At 44.9% G+C, this 14,762-nt stretch overlaps 1 protein-coding gene across 1 annotated transcript in view; it reads left to right on the plus strand.

Annotated features, from left to right (window-relative positions):
- CACNA1B (calcium voltage-gated channel subunit alpha1 B) overlaps positions 1–14,762 on the plus strand; it is a 284,101-nt gene that overhangs the window by 194,946 nt on the left and 74,393 nt on the right. Inside the window, exon 20 of the mRNA XM_065648624.1 lies at positions 13,115–13,936. Coding sequence (XP_065504696.1) covers positions 13,115–13,936 — 822 coding nt within the window. The remainder of the gene's footprint in view (positions 1–13,114; positions 13,937–14,762) is intronic.

Consider the following 14,762-nt stretch of genomic DNA (forward strand, 5'->3'; position numbering starts at 1 on the left):
TTTTTTCACCTGGTGAACTCTATCCTGAATGGGCCTTTTTGTTTTGTGTTTTTTCAGGATTAAGAGCTAGGATGGTACGTTGTTTTTGTCATTGTTGCAATGTTTGGTTTAAAACAGAATACACGTTTAGCATGTGTTTATTGCCTTTTGATTTAAGCCCATTGTTTCATTCCTATTTTTGTCATTTGTTTTCTGTTTAGCATTTTCCTTGCTTTGTTGTTTCTGGAGGTGAGTTTCTGGGTTTGTTCAGTTTGCCCAGCGTTGTCTTTAAGACCCTCTGTTTCGTACGACATTTAAACCACTCGGCCTCTTGAACTGAGCGACTGCACAGGCCGGCGGGTCTTTCGAGCAAACCATTGGTGCAGCTTCCTTGGCGGTGAGAATGGAGGAGGCAGGAAAAGGAAACTATGCACATGATGGATGTGCAAAACATGTTGCGATCCCACTGGAAAAGCGCTGGTGGAAGGGAAGAGCCGTCAGGTTCATTCCCACGCGTGGCACAAAGACCCCGGTGCAAACATGGTTTTATTTTCTGTATTTGCCTAATCCGAAGGCTGAACTCCCCGCATTTGGGTTCCTCCTCCTCCGCCTTTTCTGTTCCAGCTAGAGATGCACCAATGGCACGTACAAAAGGGGCTGCAGTAGTTTCGGGCCAGCAGACCAGCTGGAGAGGACACAAACTGGCTCACCCAGTGTATTTCCGTGTATTTTTCCAATGGCCCCTCTTCACCTTTTTTTGGGAAAAGTTTTAAAATAGCGATCACAACAGCAAGCAAATGCTAGATTTGTAGGAACTTGCTAAGTAGTAATGCTGAAATCATGCTGAGTGAAGCTTTTTGCATTTTGTTACTTATGGGTTTTTATAATTCCACGTGGTTATGGGTTACAGTTGTAGCCAGACTCAAGGAAATTATTTAAGGATTAGCATAGGCTGTGAGTTCTGGATGGGAGAGTTTCCCAGATGTGGTGGCTGAAATTTAGTCAGAAGTGGCAGAGACAGTTCAAGCAACGTGGGCACCAGACCTAAACCTGGTCTATCATACTGCCCATTACCATTTTTCAAAGTGACATGTGTTTCCCAGGACAACCTTCCAACCTCTAGAGACCCCTTCCTCTCTCCAGGCTCTGACTGGTTTCTGCTGGTCCCCCACACGGTTGTTCAAAGAAGTTTACATTTAAATTGCATTGCCTGTTCACGTGGATGAGTTGATCACTCATTAGAAAAGTGCCAAGAGCAAATCCTGGTGGCACATCGCTGCACAGTGACTCCTCAGAGGTGTCTGTCCCTTTTGTACAGGTCTGGGGATGAAATGGGGGGGGAGCTGCTCTGTTTCTCCAGGACGTTTTCCATCTCAGAGGTTCCATATTTTCCTTTTGTCTTGGGAATACTGTGATCTGTTTCCAAATCCCTGTTGGGCTGTGGGTACCCAACAGGATCCAGCAAGAAGCGTGTCTGAACACCTGGCCCGTGAAACGGCCCGTGTTGGGTGATGTGTAGAATAGACGAGGTGTTCTTTTTCTCTTGCTGGCTTGTGATTTCTTCCCTTTCTTTTTTCCCCCTGAAGTGTGTTGATGTGTGAGGTACTGTGATTCCTCCCATTAGCTTAGCTTTTTGCCCTTGCTGTTGGTGTATTGGTGACTCAGCTACACCTAAAGACACTCTCTTGTACTCTGTCCCTCACGGATGGTAAGTAGCATTGAGCAACACTCCAGTGCTTCTGTCATTTCGATTTGGAAAGGAGGCTGTCTTTGCCTTGTGACTTTACACTGTGCTCTTCCAGCACCAATTTAGTCAAACCTACAGTTTCAAAAAAGTGGACTCCAGCAATGGGAGCAGAGGAGTGAACTTGGAGCGCTGCAGGACTTGCATAGCGTTGGCTGGCCAAGGCACAAGGACACTTGGCAGGATCAGAGCGTGGTCGCCATCCTGCACTGCACCAAACGAGACAGGGATAAATGCAAAGGCTCATTCCAGCCTCCTGCTGAGGGATGCTGACATCTGCTTTCGGCAATTAAAAGCAAAATTTCCTCAGGTATTACACAACGTCGGTGCTGACTCTCAGGTAAATTAGAGCAGTCCTGTACATTCTCCTCCATCGTTTTCCACCTATTTCACCCGAGAAATTTCTTACCTATGCTTGAGGCATTTGTACAGCCAAGGGCTTGTTCTCTGCAAGTTTTAGCTGATATTCTGGGAGTTCAGCATAAAGGGGTCCCCAGCTTGAGAAACCTGGAAACAATTATTTTCCTGGCACACCAACCCCACTTTGACTCCTACTCCCATTTCATCTGGCATGGTACAAATGTAGAAACACTGAAGTTTAGGCAAAATACTTTACCTGACTGTTCAGGAGATTCTTGGCTCTAAGGAAAACTTTTATGATGCCTTTCACAATTTCACTTGTATTTGTGCCAGGTTTCTTGACCTCTGGATTATTGTGTTATATACTTCACCTGGGCCACCATTTCTGTTCAGAGTAATCCATTAATTTTAAGTAAATGTGTTTTTAAAACTGTGCTTATATGACATCCAAAGAACATTAGATTTTAACTGGACCTTCTGTTTTGCTAGTGTTGATTATTAACAGATTAAAACTTAAATGGAAACAGGAGAAAAAATGCTGCAACTAAAAACTCAAATTCAGGAGGTGAAGGGATTTGCAGAGGATTCTTCATCTGATATAGATTGATAAAAATAATTGTTTATAACTTTTACAAAATTAACGCCTCAAGCCAAGATCTATCAAGATATTTCGAATCCTGTTTTCTGTAGATTCTCTGGCAAAGGAAGAATAAACTCTTTTCCTGTGTAATTCAGTAATTTCTGTATTTAGAACCCCCCACGTATAATGGTGTTTATATAAACACTGGATGGAGGAGAATCTACAAAATGACTTGTGAAATGAAACAAGCTCCTTTCAATGTTGTTTAATCCCCCACCTAAGCTGCAGCGGAGGTCTGGTTTTAGCCCCAGCGACCCGTATTTGGATGGGCTGAGCTCACAGAGGTAGGTGGCTCTGAACAGTAAACCTGAGGCAGGGACCGAGCAGAACCAACCTGGCACCAGCTGCTGGGGTCCAGGTGGATTTTGGTTCTCTGGATGTGGCTCAGGGTCCTCCCTCTGGACCCCACTTGTCTCCATGCTGAGGCTGCTTGCTCGCGTCCCAGGGAATTATCACCCTGCTCCCACTGGGAAAGAATTATCTGCAGCACAGCTGTAAAAGCAATCACCACCTGTTTCTACAAAGACCTCCACCCCGAGGTCCTAAAGATTACTTCTGCGGAGGACTTGGGTTGTGTGAGTATAGCGGATGGAGCCATAAAGTCCTAATATCATCGTGTGGCTTTTGGTTCACCTTTTATTTTTTTTTTTTTCCCCTTTTGGTTCAGTTTTTGATTCTTTAGTTGTTTCCCTGTTAACTAGAAGGTGGCGTGTCTGTGGCTTCCACACTTTCTGAAGCTTGCCTGGTCTCCTACCAAGATGCACGCTGCAGTCTGCATTCGATAGGACACAGCCTGTATGAGCCTCCTCCCGATGTCTTTTGTGGTTTCTCTTCTCCTCTTTTTTTTATTTTCTCACTTTTTGTTTTCTTTGTTTGTTTTGTTTTTGCATGTGCAGTTTTGTAAAGCAAACTCGAGGTACTGTATCTCGCAGCTCGTCAGTCTCCAGCGTAAATTCACCGTGAGTTGCTCTCTGTTACGATATTCAGTAAATGGATTTATGATATCTATCTATATTTACAAACCTCCCTCTTTCCCCATCCCTGATGCCTTCACTCCCCCCTTATTTCTTCCAAAAATCATTCCCATCATTGTGGAAAGCCTCCAGACCAACATACGGTGGAAGGACTGGAAGGCGTGCGACATCACCATATAATGCTTGTGATTTGATCGTGAGCAACTCTGTAGTATTTTGTACATTGACTGTGATTTTTTTTTTTTTTTCCCCCCACCTTCCTTCATTTTTCTCCCATCCTCTTAATTATTTTCATTTGTTCTCTCCTTAACTATTTTCCCTCACCTCCCCTCTGCCCTCATTTGGTGGTTCGTCTTGTTCTCACTTGTATTTTTGTCCTCTGTGTTTATTATGTGCTGGGCTGATGGCTTTGATGTTCCACCAGTGTTTGCACTTCTGGTTCTATAGGAGAACAGGGTCCTACCACGAGTGCGCTCTTTAACAAAAGCTGGAGGAGGGCTTTTAAAGAAAAAATTCTGGAAACGGGGCCCAAGTGAGACCAAATTGGAAAATTCTGAATAAACATCCTTGGGAAACTTATACTCATGAGAGCACTGGTTATGCCTGTGCTCTCTAAACTTCTCAAGCTGGAGATTTAAGCTACAGGTATTGCAAAAATGAGGCACTCGGCAAGCTCCTATGTACCTGTGGGTGAGTGAACACAGTGGTAGACCTTCCATTCACTCCATGCGCTTCCTAACAAACAAATCTCGCTGGCTTTGCTGTGAATCACGGGTGCGCTTTGACGCCGATGCAGGTTTGTAGAAAGTACCATTGTTTCCTGCCAAATAATACAGCAAAACTCGCCATCAGCTTCTCATCAACCCATCTTAGTGTCTTTGCTTTGGGTTATACCATTACTGTTAAACGTTGTCTTTCTTCTTTAATGCTTTTGGAGAGACAGAGAAGTGCAATTCACACACACGTGGTTTTGTCCTTACGTGCACCATGGCAGGTACCAAAGGTGAAGCAAAGGTGGTTTTCCACCAGCTTCCTGACATCTTCCTCATTCCCTGGGTGTTTTGGGGATCCTTGTCCACTGGTGGATCTTAGCCATGTTTGTATTAAAAATATGTTGCTACCCATGTGCAGATTGAGCTTCCGTGACCAAGACTGAACTTTTGTGACTAGAAAAAGTGGGTGTGACATGTCTGTGCTGAAGTCTGAGATCTCACAGGGTTGGGACGGTGAAAATTAAAGGAGTAGACAAGACCGAGGCAACTTTTGGCTCAGTTCTTCTGATGGATTTCCTGGATAATGGGAGACTTGACAGGCAGAAAGGTACAGAGAGAGGTCTGCTGCAATTTGGGTCCTTCTCAGCTGCCTTAGCCCTGGCAGGAGTGAGGGGTGGTTAAAGGTGGTGACGGAGCAGAGGTGCTGCCGTCCCTCCCAACGCCTGAATTCCCTCCAGCAGAAGGCCTCGAGTTGCGTCAATGGCCTCAAGTTGCACCAGGGAAGGTTCATATTGGATATTAGGAAATATTTCTTCCCAGAAAGGGTTGCGAAGCATTGGAACAGGCTGCCCAGGGCAGTGCTGGAGTCACCATCCCTGGAGGGGTTGGACAGACGCAGAGATGAGGTTCTCAGGGACACGGGGTAGTGAAAGGGATGGGGTTAATGATTGAACTCGATGATCTTGAGGGTCTTTTCCAACCAAAATGATTCTATGATTCTAAGTTGCATCAAACCAGTCCAAGGTGATGTTTGCACGAGTGGGAATAAAGCCTTGAAAGAATGAAAAATGTGGCCCCTTTTCCAGACTTCCAGAGACAGAGCTGCCTTCTCAAAGGATGAAATCAAACTGCAGGTACTGAAATCTCCTTGGAAGAAGGATTTGCCCACGTTCGGAGGCATTTGCCGTCGAGGTTTGTTGCTGACTCCCCGCCAGCAATAGAGATGGTATAATAGAGGCTTCTTTTGCTGATATGACTCACATCTGTTCTCTGAACAGAATAAATTTTGACTGCAAAAAGCCGTAACTGAGGCTTCTCATCCTTTTTAACATTTCTATGCACCGTCTGGGCAGTGATTGTAATTTCATATGCAAACCAGGGCTGGTTTTGATGGAGAAGCTGAATGTGCATTTTCTTCTCTGTGGGTTTATAAAGAGCATTTCCCCAGCAAAACCTCTTGTTTTGATTAAATAAATGACTGGACCCAGAACAGTCTGCAATGTATAAAAGTACCAGTCACCACAGTGCATCGGTCGAGCCCCCCTGAAGTGCAAAGACATCCGAAGGTCTCATTTGCTCAGTATAAATATCATGGTTAGAAATGTGGTTTTTCTTTTAAATTCAAATAGATGAACTGGAATAACTCCTCTTAGGGACATGCAGGTGTAATGAACTCCTGGATGAATATTAGTAAATGTTCAGGATGCCTTTATATCACTCACTGTGAGATCTATTGCTGTAATTATTCTGAATAGATAAGTGGTCTAATTTTTGTGCACAGATGAAATTTGAACAGTAATCTACTAATCTAAAAGAGCTTTTTAATAAGTGAAAAAAATCCCTGTTCCTTTTTCTCCCTTTAATATTAATCAATAAGAACCAGGATCTGCAAAACCGTGCTCATCTGTTCTGAAGGAACAAGACTTATTCAACAATCTTTTGAGATACAGAGGGTTGTTTTTTTCCTCGTATTCTTTCCTTGATTATTTTTCTAAAAAAATCTAAATTGGTAAGAGTCTGAGGACAAAATACTGAATCTAGCTTCTTAAAAATAAATTCTAAAAATAATAATAAGAAAAAAATCAAGGTGAGTAATTTTCTTTGCTAATTCCAGGCTTTCATGCTGTAACAAATTTATGAAAGAAGAGGTGCAAGCAGCGTGAAATCCATTTTTAATTCACTGAGGAGAGGTAATTAAATACAGATATTCTCTGTTTCTTTAAGTAGATCAGCATTTATCTAAAATACATAGTGAAACAGGCAACTAATTTATGTGTATAGGTGATGACACACAGTTCCGTGAATAATTACGTTGGGCTTTTTCCAATAATATGTATTTGAGAGTTATGGGATCTTGAGTTTTCATATGAATCCTTCTCATATCGCTGATTAAGTCCAAACCAGTGCATTTAGTAACTTGAGGTTTTTGTTGTATTGCTGCTGTGTAGTGTTTATTTCTAATAGGATCTAGAGGTATCAGTCATTGCTTGGACATGAAAAGTGGCTTGCTCTTAGGGCATTTTCTAGAATGGTAAATAAAGCAAAAGCCAGCGTTTCACAAACTGGGGATTTTTTTTTTTCCAGAAGTGCTGAACACCTGCACTTGTGACAGATTATTTTTTTTTTCCAGAACAAACTTGGTTTTGTTTGAGCAGCTCTTTTTCCCACCCCAACCATCACAGCACATCTCTGCGGCACCCACCCAGCTGTAGACAAGCTGATAACACAGAGAGGGAAATTAAAAAGCTTAAATATCTCCTACGCGGATGAATTTGTCATTTGCCATCCAAGAACCCAAACTGTTCTTGATCTCTATCGCTTGCTTGTGTATATTCACTGTCTGGGCCATCTGCTTTGTTCCCGTCCTCACCGTGCAAAAAGGGGCTGTGACTTCATTCCCAGATGAGTTTTGTCTTGGTTTTTATCAAAAACCTGGAGCTCACGGTGGGACTTTGGCTGTACCAGAGTCTGGTCGGGGCCACCGCAGTGTAAGTGCCAGAAAGTCTTCTGGAGAGCGTGGCTTGGATGCTTCAGAAGAAAAAAAATAATGCAAAGTAAATTTAATTTGACGGGATTTTAGAAGAAATTAGTGGTTCCACGTATTTCGTCTCAGTGTGTTTTTTAAATCAGGCCATAGTGACGTGGCTTTTAACTTTCATATTTTTATTTTACTTTTAACTTGCCCTGTTATTTATTGCAGAGGATGCGATTGCGTGGTCACAATTCATAACTGAAATACCAAACAAATCTTGACGTCTGAAAAGGGATCTTGTGACTAATGATGGCATATAACTTGAGACAGAATGAATGTTTTCTGGCACTTTTTAAGAGCAGAATATCCATAAAGCTAAGCCTCATATTTGTACTTCTGGGATTAGTATGTGATGTACTTTTACTGAAAATAATTAGAAAATTCTTCTTCTTAGAGCAATAGGGAGCAGCCTGCAGGGTGGTGAGTTATGGTTGAGCGAAGTAATTCTGTTCTTCTGAAGAAACTCAAGCTGATAGCAATATAACTTTTGCAATGTTAACGCCAGGAAGCTTCGGCTTGGATGAACTTTGCAAAGCTTTACAAACCCAAGTGCTGCAGCCGCCTTCAAACGCGAAGCAGCAGCATATAATGATTTTTCCTGCTCTTAGGTGGCCATGGACACCTCATTGGAGTGGCAGCGAAACGTGACAGCTTTCCTGACTTTTGTTCCGTTACACACCTTGGAAACTTTCTGACTCTGCTCTGAAAGACATTTCCAATTTCAGTAGCAAGCTTCTGAACATAAGGACGAGATGTGTGGCCAGTATTATTTTAGGCTTAGCCCGCATTCCAAATTTAGGGTCTCTAGCTAATAGACGTCAGGAGAAATATCATGAAAGAAAGTGTTTTCGCTCTGAGAAACTGCAATAACAAAAATTCTGAGATATGAAAGCAAAATCTAATTCAAGAATAATACTGGAAGAGGCTGGGCAGCATTTTCCACGAGCGTGTTTGTGATGCACACGGTTGCAGCTCATCAAGAAGAAAAGGTGCTAAAGCAGCCAAGCAGCAGCTCCCGGGGTCGCTGGCGAAGCAAATTTAAACAGTAGCCGTGAGTTCAGCTGAAAGAAAATTGTTTTATCAAATCAAACAGAGAGAAAACATTCTGCTCCGTGTGTGCCCACTCCAAACTAGAATGCTGCTTTGTGTTTTCCAGGTGGCAAATGGAAACGTGGAGAGAGCTTCTCCAAGTTTGTGAACAGAAAATATTATCTTAGTGGGAAGGTTTTTGCATGGCATTTTCTGTTGGCACTGTATTTTAACAAGAAATTCCCTTTCATCTGTAATCTTTGCTACCCACGACCTAATACGGAGGTATTTTTAACATCAAATTATTATGTTCAGAGTCAGCTTTCATTCATTATTTACTAAAATAAAATTTTAAGGGTTGCACGTATGTAGCCGATTAAACCAGTAGTTCTGGGAAGCGAAGTGCCATTGACTAAAGCAGTGTTTTAAAAGGTTACGGTAACAAGATCTTTAATCATTAAGGAATACTCTAAGATTAGAATGTGACTAAAAATATGCTTTCCTTTCTTGAACAATCTAAACAGTGACTGGTTGCATTTTAAATTTATAACGATATTAGTCACTGCTTCATTAATAAGAATTTTATTTGATTCTACATTAATTTTATGGGCTTGTTCTTAGCCACAGGCAGGAGTTGTTGGACTACTGACTTCTGAATCCAAGCAGAAACACTGGAGCTACTTAGAAAAGCGTATTAACAGTAATACATACTGCAACATTTCAGGCCCAGAGGACCTGAAAACTGAGTATACTGCCAGTACCCTTCCAAGAGTTCAAAATATTCTGTAGACAGAAAGTAGGGGTGGGAAGTAATTGTAAAGAAAGTGAATTAATCTTTGTACCATGTCTGTAAATCAGAGGTGATAAATGCAATTTTCTCAAGGGATTCGGAAGGATTTTAAGCAGCAGACGGTGAACGGGATTTCAGATAAGGAGTTGGCTTCATAAATAGATTGTTTTCTCTTGTGGAAAGAAATATTTTTTATCACAAAGGCTCGTTTTTTATCAGTTTGGACAAGCCATGCTACGCTGCGGCGTATCGTGCATCTACTGCAGACGGTTTGCGTTCATACAGCGCTTAATGATTAAAATAATTAACTGGACCAAATGCTGGAGGAAGCAGAGGAAATGATTTTGTCCTGTGTTTTTCCATCTCTTCTGCAATTCTTCGCTGTGTGCATCGGCACTGTGTCCTCGTAGGCAGGGGGGCGTAATGAAACCTTTCGCTTTAAGCTGGCGTTCCTCTTGTGCCAGGAGTAAGCTGAAAAGCAACAGGAGAGGAGAAGCTGCCACATGTGTCCCCCCCGTTCAGGTGCCGTGGGAACTTGTAGAAAGCAAGAGTCAGATAAATTTATTTAGACAAGCAGACGACTCATTCTCTCCACTTGCTGCTGCTTTGGCTCTGAAAAGCCCTAAACACCGTCCCCGGAGGGGCCAACCTGCTCGGTTCCTTTACTTCCAGTTTTCTGCAGCAGATTTTATTCGCGCTGTCACTTGCTCTTGATGTTCTTGACTGGTTTGGATATGATAATGAGCTCGCAGGCAGGCTTCGCATTTTCCTGATTTTGTTTTCACTGCTCTTTATTTCCTGATTATTTCTGCTGGTGCCGTATCCTTTCATGCAGAAAGAAGAAAGGATGGAGTCGTTCCTTCTGAACCTCCTGCTCTTTGGCTTGCTAGTAACCAAAGCCAGCGGGTGGCAATCACCTCCGCTAATTGTGTCAACGTTAAGGATGCATCTCATTTCTAGATGCAGAGACGTTTGAGTCTGTAACTTCTATGTCTGCTTAAGGAAGGGATTTTAGCAAAATAGGCTTAGTTAATATGTGCATTACTTGGTTTCTCCAGGTTCTCAGGGGTGTATGGAGCTGACAGCACCTTTCAGTTAGTTGTGAGTCATGTACCGTGGAAGCTTTAGCACCTCAGAGATAATTTAGAGGCTGATTTGTGTTCTTGGCGTAAAGGAAAAGCAACTAAAAAACCTTTCCTGAAGTGATGCATCTTGTGTCAATCTAGCAGGTCCTGAGTGTCTCCTCTGTGCTGTGTGATGAGTGCCAGCCCTGCATCCTCATCCTCCTCACCACATCCAGGCTGAGTTAGATTTTCTTTATATCTTGGCTTTGATGGGCTCAGCGCAGGCACTGATGGAGGGGCTGTGTCCATGAAAGTTGCCCGATGATTTATTGTGTGTTTTACTTCGGAGAGTCTCTGCAGGGAGGCTGGGGCTTCGCATCCCACCCCTGCGTGGTGCCCGTGGAAATGAAGCGCTGGGTGGCGCATGTGGAATAGGTGATTGTGCTCTTCCCTGTGCTCATGGTTTGTAGATAAATGGAAGGTTTCAGTCAGCATAAGGGCAGCTTCCCAACTCTAACTCGTTAGTACTAGTCATTACTTCAGTGTTGACAGCTCACTCCAGCTGTTCAAGGCACAAAACACAAGCTGGTCCCTACCCCGAGGACTTTGATTACGAAGTGAGAAATGTCCCCTGTGAAGAACTGATGGTGGCAGCTCAGACATGCACGTACACGTCCCTAAGCTGCTTCGTTTCCCTGAGCCTGTGGTGCTAAAGAGGAGGTTTATTTTTGTAGCCCAGCTCGCTTTAGCAGAGCTGGATCCAGAGCACCCTGTCCATCCCAGAGGATGTTCAGGACATCCCGGGACACTCATCCCAGGCAGCTCCATCCCTCTGTGTGCATCTCTGCTGACGTGAGGAGCTGCAAACACACGTGGGTTCTCGTGGGAAATCCTGGGCAGTCACAGGCTTTGCATGTTACTCATGAATTCTTTCTAAAACCAAGTAAATCTGCTGGTGAGTGACACCATTTCAATCTTTCTTAATGTTGAACTGCAAAGAAATGTCAAGTTATTGCCTGGTATGGTGTGGCTGTGCATCCTTGTGCCAGGGTCACTGGGATGGTTTGAGGGATGCTCTCCCCTAAGGACTCTGCTTTTCCTTTGGTGTGAGATTTGTGGTGAGTGGGGCTCTAAGCTATGTCTCCAGTACCTTCTGGTATCACTTATGTTTAGAACTGTGATTTTTGTCACCTCTTCCTCTGCCATGGTATTAATGGGGCACTCAGCTGCTAGAAAATTGGTCCTCTTGGGAAGAGGGGATGTAGATTTTTAGTTTTGGTGATTAGCTCTGCTCACTCCGATTTCTCGATTAAATCAGATTCCTTCACATCTGCCTGGGTGTCCTCACCCCATCTGCAGTGAGTGTTTAAGAAGTAGTTTTTTGTCTCTTTAGCAGAAGCAGGCAGCAGCACCCTCCGTACAGATCCGACCCCAGCACAGCTCGGCCATGCAAAGCCTTTCCGACAGCTCCCCCTGCGCTACGCGAACGTTCCCCCCGGGGTCTGCGCACGGCGACAGACGCTGACAGTCCGAATCAGCACATACACATGCAAAAGCCACTTCTTTTCTATTGTCAGGAGAGTCCAGAAAGTGTGTAAGGAAAATGCGTCTGCCTCCCTATTTCTGCAGCCTGGTGTGTAGTGTGTGAAGTGCTGGAGGTCGGTGAACCCTCTGGTTACAGAGATCAGCCTGAATGGTAAATAGAGACATCTGAACAGGCTGGTGGAATGAAAATTATTTTCCTCTCTTTGTTAGAAGAAGTTTCTTCAAGGAAGAAAATGGGTGCTGATCCTCCACCAGGCTAAATCTTGAACTCCACCCTGGAAGCCAGTGGGTTTGCTTTGATTTTATGCAAAAGCAGAATTTGACTTGCAATCTTTAGGAGGAAAGAAAAAAAGCCTTCCCTTCCTGCACTCGCTAGCTGGGTGATCCATTTGTGTGTGGTGGTCAGAAACTAAGTGCTGTGCTGAAAAATCAAGGCATGAAGGCAATGCCGATGGAGGTGTCTCCATCATAATAGATGACAGAGACAGAAAAGAGCAGGTGCCTCCAGGGGATAAAGGTGCTGTCATCACATCCGTGACCCTCCCAGTCCCTGGGGCCTTTCCATGGTACACAGAACAGTTTTATTTTCTCGTACTTTTCCAGACTCAGGTGATGCTTGGGCTGGATGGTCCATCCTCACCTCGGAAGGATGCTGCAGGTTGAGAGCAACAGCTCTTCTGTGCCCCCAGCCAGTGGGGTGTGCAGCCTGAAAAGGGCCCCCTCCGGGCCGAGAGGGTGGTCACAGGGGGCTCAGATCCTCAGGGCCAGATTTCATTTCCCCCTGCTCCTCCCACCAATCAACTTGTCTTTCTTGCTGCTAATTTTGCTCATCCAGATGTTTCCAGCTGGGGAGAAAGGTGCTGTTAATTGTGGGGAAGCTTTGTAGGCTGTTTAAAAGCTCTGGCTGTGCTATATGACTTTCGTGCACAGAGGCTTTAACCCTTCGGGCTATACCCGAGGCTTCCAAGGGGGGACGGCCACGTTTTAGAAATCAAGATAACTACTTTCTAGAGGGCCTGTTTCATAGTGCCTAACGCGTGTGGGGGCAAACTAACACTGATGATCCTGCTGGCTTTCCCTGCTCATGTTCTCCGCCAGCCATTCTCTCTCCATTCCTTTAATTTCTTTGGCTCAACCCTCTAATCCCCCGTATCAGCTGAAAATTTCCTTTTTTTTTTTTGGTTGCTCTTTAGAGGACTGGTGCACAGTTGGGTACTAACTTTACATCTTCCTCCCCTCCTTTAGCAAGCAGCAGAATTCCTCCAAATCCAAGTCGGTTTGGGAGCAGAGGACCAGCCAGATCCGGATGCACAATTTCCGAGCCAGCTGCGAGGCGCTGTACAACGAGCTGGACCCAGAGGAGCGGGTGCGTTACGCCACCACTCTTCACATTCGGCCAGACATGAAGACTCATTTGGACCGGCCGCTGGTGGTAGAGCCGAGGGCCGAAGGGAGGAACAACATCAGCAAGCTGAGCCCTGTGGACGTGCAGGAGGTGGAGCAGAGCAAAGTCGGCTCTACCGATGGGGCAGAAGCTCCACGGAAGCACCACCGGCATCGGGAGAAGGACAAACTGGGCGAGCAAGAGAAGGGTGACGTGACTAAGGATGAAAACGGGGAGTCCGGCGCCAACAATAAGGAGGAGCGGCACAGGCAGCACAGGAGCCGCAGCAAGGAGGTGGAAGCGGGGGGTAAGGAAGGGAAAAGCGATCGCAACAGGGGCCAGGAAGGGGGAAAGAGGCACCATCGCCGAGGGTCGGTGGAAGAAGGTGCAGAGAAGGAGCACCGCCGGCATCGGACTCACCGGCACTCCGCCGAACGGCAAGGCAAGGAAGGCAACGGGACGGTCAACGGGGCCAGGGGCGAGCGGCGTTCCCGACACCGGGGAGGGTCGAGGGCTGCGAACCGGGAAGGGGAGCCCGGGTCCAAGGGCGAGAATGGAGAAGAGCCTCACAGACGGCACCGGTTCAGGAACAGGGCGCTGTCGACGTACGATTCGGTGGAGAAGGAGAGCGGGGAGAAGGAGGGGGAGGCTGCTGAGAAGGAGCACCGGAACCATCAGCCCAAGTAAGTGAGCGCTGCGTGGCCGGGTTCCTCCCTGGGACGGCTTGGGGGGCACAAGACCCCGAAATTACTTATTCCCCTCCCCATGATGTTCCCTGCCATTCCTCTTGCACTCACATCACCTACCGCCTTAACCTGCAGGTCTGTTTTGCTTAAATTGTGACAGAGGCTCCCAAAGATGCTTTTGGTCCATGATGGACCATAGCACAGCTCAGGTTTACGGAAGGAAATATTGACACAAATGCCAACAGACCCTCTAGGACATAATGTGGAACAGCAAACTTTGCAGCCTCCGACAGAAGTTTTCGAGACATATTTTTAAACGGCATCCAGTCTTGCTTATTAGCCCTTTGTTTTGGTTTTTTATGTTAAGCCTGTCAGCTGCATCACTGGTTGTTACAGCACGTGGCTTCTTCCACTAAGAGCAATGATGTACCCCATTTGGTTTAATTCTTATGTAAGTCAAGTGAGAAAAATAGTACTCGTGAAGCATTTAGAGTAGTTAATAAAAAAGGATAGATTGCCTTTTCAGCTTTATTAGTCTGATGGAAAAGAAATTTCACTGGGATTCTTTAGAACAGAGTTCATGTCACCGTGGAGAGTTGTGAGTGGCACTGAGATAATAATTTTCCTGTCTATATTATCTTCCTTTCAGACACATTTCAAAACACTTTGCATACGGTTTAGTTCCATCACGTGCACAAACTCACTTTGCTCTGCACGGAAACAGAGATGCTGCTGCAGAGGAATGCAAAAGCTATTTAGCCACTCACAGCAACACTACAGAGTGGTTTAGAGCTGGAAAAGACAATCAACAATTTTAAATAAT

This window comes from Caloenas nicobarica, chromosome 19, assembly GCF_036013445.1.
Source record: "Caloenas nicobarica isolate bCalNic1 chromosome 19, bCalNic1.hap1, whole genome shotgun sequence".
NCBI classification, from domain to species: domain Eukaryota; kingdom Metazoa; phylum Chordata; class Aves; order Columbiformes; family Columbidae; genus Caloenas; species Caloenas nicobarica.